General features: G+C 35.0%; 1 protein-coding gene across 2 annotated transcripts in view; it reads right to left on the bottom strand.

Moving 5' to 3' along the window:
* Positions 1 to 1614: 1614 nt before the first annotated feature.
* LOC107732969 (differentially expressed in FDCP 6-like) overlaps positions 1615 to 8774 on the bottom strand; it is a 10583-nt gene continuing 3423 nt past the window's right edge. The window contains exons 4-13 of one of the 2 annotated variants that reach the window (XM_016544443.1): positions 7957 to 8184; positions 7537 to 7683; positions 7338 to 7446; positions 6196 to 6413; positions 5025 to 5132; positions 4028 to 4194; positions 3803 to 3941; positions 2252 to 2335; positions 2026 to 2116; positions 1615 to 1867 (exon numbers count right to left, since the gene is read on the bottom strand). In XM_016544443.1, the coding sequence (XP_016399929.1) occupies positions 1710 to 1867; positions 2026 to 2116; positions 2252 to 2335; positions 3803 to 3941; positions 4028 to 4194; positions 5025 to 5132; positions 6196 to 6413; positions 7338 to 7446; positions 7537 to 7683; positions 7957 to 8184 (1449 nt within the window). In that variant the 3' untranslated portion in view covers positions 1615 to 1709. The remainder of the gene's footprint in view (positions 1868 to 2025; positions 2117 to 2251; positions 2336 to 3802; positions 3942 to 4027; positions 4195 to 5024; positions 5133 to 6195; positions 6414 to 7337; positions 7447 to 7536; positions 7684 to 7956; positions 8185 to 8774) is intronic. The other variant, XM_016544445.1, reaches the window with a different exon arrangement.

Genomic DNA, 8774 nt, shown 5'->3' with positions numbered 1-8774 from the left:
ATATAGACACAGGTCCTCTTCCAGGAAGGTTTGTAACATCTTTAGTTGATTGGAAATTCTTAATTATTGCCCTGATGGTGGAAATGGTCGTTTTCAATACTCTAGCTCTTTTCTGAAAGCCACTTTCTATTTTGTGAAGCTCAACAATCTTGTTCTGCACATCAGAACTATATTCTTTGGTTTTACTCATTGTGATGGATGATTAAGGGAATTTGGCCTTTGTTTTCCCTCATTTTTATATTCCTGTGAAACAGGAAGCAATGGCTGGATAATGTCATGTTCATAATCACCCTGGTGAGCTACAAATTACAAATATGAATGGGAATATACTTCAGAGATATTTTACTCATAAGAATTTCTAAGGGTACCATTAATTGTGGCCAACATGTATTAGAGAAAAGCATTTATTTCATAATGAGATTCCCCCCCATTTTAAATTCGTATTTTTTTAATGAAAGGTTAGATTTTTGTACATTTTTTAAATAAAAGATCAATAGGATTAACAATGCAGATTTATTTTCACAGCCTTTTTTGATCATATTTACCAAGGGTACCAACAATTCTGACCACGACTGTGTGTGTGTATATATATATATATATATATATCAGTCTGGCGAGTAAACTAAAAAAATTAGTTTTTGAATCGCCATTAGCCAATGGCGATTCAATTGCCAAGGTGTCCGTAGAGGGTTAGCATGAACTATACTTCTACAGCATTTATTAATCTTAGTTCATGTTCATTTCAAAATTGACTAATGCATTATTAAAATCAAAATTTGTGCTTGTTAACATTAGTTAATGCACTGTGAATTAACATGAACAAACAATGAACGACTGTATTTTTTAACTAACATTAACAAAGATTAATAAATACTGTAATAAATGTATTGTTCATTGTTTTTCATGTTAGTTAATACATAGACTAATGGAACCTTATTGTAAAGTGTTACCGATTCTTCTATGATGATAATATAATAATAATAGAATGAATGAATGAATAAATGAACAAGTAAATAAATAAATGTGAAAAATAATGTGTGATATTCTTTTATTCTGATTTATTCAGGATAATAAAAATAATCACCAAATGAATATGAATTATATAATGTGTGTTATTCTTTTATTGACATTTGTTTCAGTTTATTTCAGGTCTTGATGTTCTGAGCCTTTAGGTTTGATTCATCTGTGATGAATTCTGCTACAGTGCCTTTTAATGAAAGTGGAACAGACTGTTTAAATGTTTTTTCTTTGGATAAATCTGTCTGACCTCAGCAGTGCAGTACTTGCAAAAGAACATATAGATGGTGTGTTATACTTCTACAGCATTTATTAATCTTAGTTCATGTTCATTTCAAAATTGACTAATGCATTATTAAAATCAAAATTTGTGCTTGTTAACATTAGTTAATGCACTGTGAATTAACATGAACAAACAATGAACGACTGTATTTTTTAACTAACATTAACAAAGATTAATAAATACTGTAATAAATGTATTGTTCATTGTTTTTCATGTTAGTTAATACATAGACTAATGGAACCTTATTGTAAAGTGTTACCATTTTGTGCAAATTACATAATAAAAAAGCTGATTAATATGAACATAAATAATAAAATAAGACTTCGACCTGCAGCCAAACCGAAACACACTGGGCAAACCAGCTGTACATGTATAATCTATTATAGATATACAGATTTAGGACACAAATTTAGGAACCCTGTTCTTCCTCTTCTTGTGGTGATGGGCTGTAACTATTTCCTTTTTCTTGGGTGATGCCTGTTTGAACCTTAGCAATGAACTCTGTGCTGGTGAGGGCCTGGCCTTGTCTGGGGCAGGTGGGCTTTACTGGCAGATGTTCGACTTTGTCTGTAAATGAGCAGACAAATAAAAAACAATGATAATAAAAGCCATTTATGATTGTGCAGCTATGATCAAACAGAACATATCTTGTTTATTTCAAATTCACGTGACAGTCAAAAACTACTCGGGCAATAAAAAAATGAGTGATTGACATTGCATCTTACCTCCTGGTGTGATAGGCTTCATGAGGCGGTTAAGCTGAATTTTCCAGTGCTTAAGCATCTGAGTGGTAGTAGACTGATTCACCAATTCTCTCTGTATAGAAATACATAGATTGTGGCATGGGATCAAAAGTCTGATCAGTTAAAGTAATAGGGCATGATTTGAGGCGTCATTTATGTAGCACAAATGGCCCTTTTTTGTTAGCCCCACTCTTTTCTAGTCTCTCACTTCTGTGTTGTACTGGCTGCTCTCCTCTGATTGCTGGATGTTGGGTGGTGTTGCAGTGGAAGTCGATTCATGGACAGGTATCTCCTTTTACAATATAAGGTGTTTGTTAATGTACTACTAAACAAGTTGTAATTAGAACAGGGCCGGTCCAGCCAAGCGATGCTTGCATTAAATCACAGTTCATGACTGTGTGTGAACTACACAGGCACATAGACTTTAGTCAATTATAAAAAAGGCATTTACATAAAGACAAAACTGTTTAAAGGAATAATTCACCCAAAAGTGAAAATTTGGTCCAAATCTCATTTACACTTTTCAATTATCTAACTTGTTGCGATGCGACACAGTGTGTTACGAAAAAGTTCGGGGTCAGTAAGATTTTAAAAAAAAAACTTTATTCAGCAAGGATGCATTAAATTGATCATTATTAATGGCAAAGACCTAATTTTACAAAATACTTGAAATACATGCTGTTTTTTTTAAATAATAATAATAATAATAAATGTTTCTTGAGCACCAAATCATCATATTAGAATGATTTCTGAAGGATCATGTGGCACTGAAGACCGGAGTAATGGCTGCTGATTCAGCATTGCCATCATAGGAATAAACTACATTTGAAAATATATTAAAATAGAATTTTACTGTATTACTATCAATATTAATTATGAAAAATATTACTGGACTCTATTTTTGGTCATATAATGCAGTCTTGGTGAGGATAAGAGACGTTCAAAAACATTTTAAAAATCTTGCCAACCCTAAAATTTCGAGCGGTAGAGTGTGTCACAACCAAGGGCACTAATGTCATAGAATATTCTTTTAAATCAGTACAACAGGACATCACACAGGGCTTGATGGACACATTAAATGAAATGTTACCAATTGACAGTTACCAATACTAACCCAACAGCTGTATCCCAAATCACCCCCTATTCCCTCATTCACTATTCCCTACATTACTCTACTAATATAGTCCACTTGAAGGAGAAAATGAAAACGATTGCGCGAACTGAGACAGTGCTTACAATACATGGGTATTCTCTTAGCAGCTAGCCTTTGAGTGTACATTGGTTGTACACTTGCTATTACAGTGTATTATGGGAGTGAATGAGCAAACTCGATAATGGTTTAAGACACGACTACAAATGGCTGTCCCCTCAAATAGTGCAAGGGGGGATTTGTAGAGTGTGGTTAATGCAGAGATGAACGAAACAGAGGGGGAAAAAAAACTGTCTGTTATGACAGTGTTGACGATAAGCATCTCTTTTAACCTGAGAGAGAGGGTTGTCGAGTTCAGGGCAGCTCTTTGACAGTAATGACCTTTGATTTACTGCTTTGATTCTAAGAGCCAGAGAGGCAATGACAAGGATCATGTAAAAATACTGTAAATTCTGAGCGTTTTGCTATAATAACCTTGCTTAATATAAAATTAAATGCTACAAAAACCCAAATGTTTTTTTATTTTTTATTTAACCGACCCTACAAAGAACATCCTGTCTCTTTACTATTTTTATTTCTCCACATCAACTCCACACATTTGTCTCTCACCTCTGTGCCCTCTTCTGTTTGCTGACTGATGGGAGGTGTTGTGGTGGAAGAATCCTCCTGACTCCCCACAGCAGAGGTTTCCAGCTGACTTTGATGGAGGAGAAGCTCTATAAGTTTCTTCTGCTCCTCCGCAAGTTGCCTGCAAGTATAAATGAAAGAAATTAGAGTGTCCTTGTGTGTTGGCAAAGGTGTGAATAAAATGAAATAATATGAGATTAGCAGTACCTCTCCAGTTCCTGTCGGATTCCGTCTTCTTCTAAACGGGCGTGAATCTGAGCATTGAGTGCCTCCTCCAGTTTATCTTGTGTGAGTTCTAATTCATGAATCCTTTTCTTATGCTGCTGTACCTCCTTCTCCATCTCAGTCAACGTAGCTGTCATCTTCTCGTTGGCCTAAATAAGCAGCTTAATTAACTTAATTGTTTCTAATGCTCTAACACTACAATGTCCTGTCTTAAGGACTGATATTTATAGCGTTCAAATGTTTGGGGCCAGTAAGATTTCTTTCCTTTTAAAAAAATAATACTTTTATTCAGCAAGGACACATTAAATTGATCAACAGTGATAGTAAAAACGTTTATAATATTGCAAAAGATTTTGTATTTTAAATAAATCATGTTCTTTTGAACTTTCTATTCATCAAAGAACACTGAAAAAAATGATCATGGCTACCACAAAAATATTGTTTCTAGCATTGATAATAATAAGAAATAATTCTTGAGCACCAAATCAGCATACTAGAATGATTTCTGAAGGATCATGTGACACCAAAAACTGGAGTAATGATGCTGAAAATTCACCTTTGCCATCACTGGAAAAAATGACATTTTTAAATGTGTTAACATATATTTTTTTAATTGTATTCATATTTAACAATATTGCTGTTTTAACTGCATTTTTAATCAAATTAATGCAACCTTTGTGAGACTTCTTTCAAAAAAGACTTTTTTTAAGACTATAAAAAAATCATACTGACTCCAAATTTTTGAAAGGTTATTCAGAATTAGTATATCAGTTACATACTATATTAGTTATATCAGAATTAGTATATCATAATGTTATATAACTGCTTTATTCAAAGTACAAAAATGGTGTTTTAAGTAAATAGATTTATCATAGTAATGCAAGTGCATGAATGTGTTAAAATGTGTTTAAGTGGATGTAGTTTGACTTCACTTATTAATGAAACAGGATGGTTAAAAAAAACTTTCTCTCTGTCTCACCTCTTTAGCTTCTTTAAGCTGTCTCTCCAGATCTCTCTGTATTGCCTGCTGTTTCTCTCGCTCCTGCTTCTCTTCTTCTTTATGCTTTGCTTCCACCTCCCTCTGTTTCTGCGGGGCCAAACAAAAACACATGCTCAAAAGTTTTAATACAAAATAACACAAGCTAAGTTCGGAATGAAACTACTTACTGAATACTGCACAGTACATACCGTATACTATCAAGCATTTTTTTTTTAAACTGTATGTGAAAACAGAGCACCTTATGTAATCACAAACACCTAAAACACTAGCATTGCCATGGTTTATGATTGTCATGTGGAATGTTTATTATGAGACTGCTGTTCAGTTATGAATATGGTTATTTTGTATATTTAATACAACTCTGTATAAAAACTCTCGATGTTAAGATCATGCCTTTACTTTAGGTTCATTCATCTAACTGGAAATGGAAAGTCAAGTCAAAAGCATCGCATTGTGGGATACAACATCGCACACTGTGTGCTATATCTCTTTAAATGATAATGAGCTACGTGATATGATACAACACTAGGTCTCGAAATAAGACGCATGAATTACTACCAAGGACTCTGTATATGGCTCGGAGGTGGTCTTCTTCAAATAGCTAACTATCTATGTAGAAACCGGCTGAAAAATGGAAACAGTTTACTGGATGACACAGTTTCAGACTCAGACAGCCCATAACAAATTGGCTGCGTGTTTTCTTTTCAGCTTTTCTGAAACGCCAGAAACCTAACTAAAAGCAAAAAAACTAAAAAAGTGTAAATTCCATCCGATGTTCCTTTAATACAAGTACATCACAATGTCATGCGACTGCTTTATTCAAAGTGCTGTTTTCAGTCAGTAAATTTGTCATAGTAATGCAAGTGCATGAATGTGTTAAAACAGATGTAGTGTGACAACACATTTTAATGAAACAGGGTGGTAATGTATTCATTTAAATAGTCAACCTTCAGCCCTCTTAGAAGTTTGCTGAGGCCCCTGGTTGAGAACCACTGCTATATTATATACTGCACATTTTAGGAAATGTAGGTAGATCAAAATTTGCATACTGTCCACAGCACACATACTGTATACTGCAGATATAGTAAGATTAATATGGTAGCATGCTATTTCGAACATTCCCCTTTTGCCCAATTCCCCCATCAGTTACTTGAATGATGCTTTCTATGTGTTGCTCCAAGCTCTCCGTCTCCCCCTGCTGCTCCGGAGCAGAGTGCTGCGGCACCTCAACTGCAATGGGTTCATTGTGGCTGCTCTGGTTGTTCTGGCTTCTCTGAAGGGTTTCTCTCTGCTTGCGTCTGCTCAATTTCAGCTCCTGTTGGAGAGAGCTCTTCCCCTCGGCCCTCAATCTCAATGCTGTCTGAATGGCTACAAAAGAGGACAACATCGTTCAAAAAAACAGGACAACTTTGACAAGAAAGTAACAGTGTTATTAGTAGCGTTGTAGTACTCAAGACCGGTCTTGGTCTTGAAACCAGTCTTAAGACCATTTTTTAAAGGTCTTGATCTTGACCGTATTTGTACTCGGTCTCGTCTTGGTCTCAGACTAAGAGGACTCGGCATTTTGTTTCAAGACCAGTCAAGACCACAACAGTGGGGATATCAATAAATTGTCGGTGCATTGACTGATTTATTTATTACCATCATTAATGTGACTGGATGTAAAACTTTCTGTTTCAAATGCAATCAATAACTAATTAAATGACTAAATAACAATAATAAATCATTTGATTTATACCAGTGGATCTCAAAATTGTTGATTGTTGAAGGCCCCCAATTGTCCACAACAATATTTGAAGGTCCCCTCCACTCACCCAAAATGTTTTAGAGCTTAGCATGACTAGAAAGACATATATTCATTATAAAAAAATAACCAAATACTAAGAAATATCTTGAAGTTTTAGTTGTTTTAGTTTATTTTGATGCTTGTTGTATTTTAATTATTCTCAACATTATTTATGCTTTTGAAATTGTACCAATTCAGATAAAACTCCTATGCCACCACTGCAGTGCAAAGATGAATTTTGTTGTTAGTGATTTAATTGATTAGTAAAAGCTCTATATAGGGTCTTATTATTCTAATTGTATTTAATTATTAAAAATAAGACATTTCTCAAGCAGTAAATGTGGATCTTTCAGATGAATTTCAGCAGTGCTGGTTTGGTCTTGGTCTTAACTCTGTCTCACCCTGCCTTGGTCTCGGTCTTGTCTTGGTCTCAACACACATTGGTCTTGGTCTCAGATTAGGTGGTCTTGACTACAACAGTAGTTATTATCATGTGCGGCCCTTACCTTGTACCCAGTCTACTCTCTGCTTCATGTTTGAGGCACTCATCTCGTAGGTCCTGACGGGAGCATTCACACAGAACAGGCAGCGTCGCCCTTCTTTATCGGGGAGATTCTGAGTGCGATGACGAAAATGAGAAAGTTAGGAGGCCTAATGCATTTATGATATTTATTTTACAGTGGAATAGAGTTATTGCTGATCAACCTCCACCACACTGCTCTCTTCCAGCAGGACCTCTCCCTTCTTTTCCTTCAGGTCCTCGTTGACATAGTATATCAGGCTACTGGGCTTCAAAACAAACCAGCGCTCCTGCCAGTTCCTGCGAACATGCCCCTTCTTTAACAGGTAGCCCTGATGGATAAAACAAATAGGAAACAGATAGAATGGGACTAAAAGACTTGAGAGAAAAAAAAACTTTTGTAAATGATTGTGCCAATGAAATGCCATGTGTAACACAATGCAGAAAGGACCATTCTGCTAAGAATCAAACATTAGGCCGATGTTAAGTGTAAGTAACATTGTAGTGTCGGCTGAGTTGCAAATGATTTGTATTTACTAGGATTCCCATGAGCTAACACACAATACAGCATCAACCTAGTGCGCTGCACGCAAAGCATCAGTCACCTTCTTGATAATGTTGTGGTACATCTCCATGAAAACATCGTCCACAGCGAGACTGAAGGCCTCCTTACTCTCAACATGCAAAAGCTGGCCAGCACTCAAATGTTCCAGGAACTCCCACACTGACATGCCGTCCTGAAGAGCAGCATTCTGGGACAAAAGTTCCTCCAGTAATGTCCCGTCCCACTCCAGGCTCATTGCACTGGAGATTTTCTTCAGCAGGTACTCTAACTAAATTAACAGAGGCAAAAGAGCATTCATGACTTTGGGATGGCACATTAGCATCTGCAACTTATGAGCTGTTAGAGCAAGTGCATTGGTATCTAAAGTCTATATTAAGATACTTATAGACTATATATAAGTTAAAATAAGTATAAGTATCTTAACTATATATATATGTTAAGATAACTATATATATAAGATAAGATACTTATATATACTTACAGACTATAAATACGTGTATGGATGAATCTCACAAATAATAATAATAATAATATAAAATAGGGATATAGTGTGGGAGTAATAAATAAAATATATTTGAATTGAATAAAGTACATTTTACATTTAAAATAAATTGCATTTATTTATGTATTTATTAGTAAACATAAGTTTCATTTTCTTCAAGGAAAAACACATTTTATTTGTTAAAATATGACATTTATATGACAAATATGTTATTTGTCATGAGATTCACCAAGAGATCAAAAAACTTATTTTCAAGGAGTTTCATTTATTATATGCTACACTCTAAAAAATGCTGGGTTAAATATAACCCAGCGCTGGGTTAAAAAGGGACAAACCCAGCTATTGGGTTGTTTTGA

The sequence above is a fragment of the Sinocyclocheilus rhinocerous genome, unplaced genomic scaffold (genome assembly GCF_001515625.1).
Source record: "Sinocyclocheilus rhinocerous isolate Xijiao unplaced genomic scaffold, SAMN03320098_v1.1 scaffold400, whole genome shotgun sequence".
Lineage (NCBI taxonomy): Eukaryota > Metazoa > Chordata > Actinopteri > Cypriniformes > Cyprinidae > Sinocyclocheilus > Sinocyclocheilus rhinocerous.
Note: the sequence above shows the minus strand (reverse complement) of the source record. Positions and strands in the feature narration are given on the sequence as shown.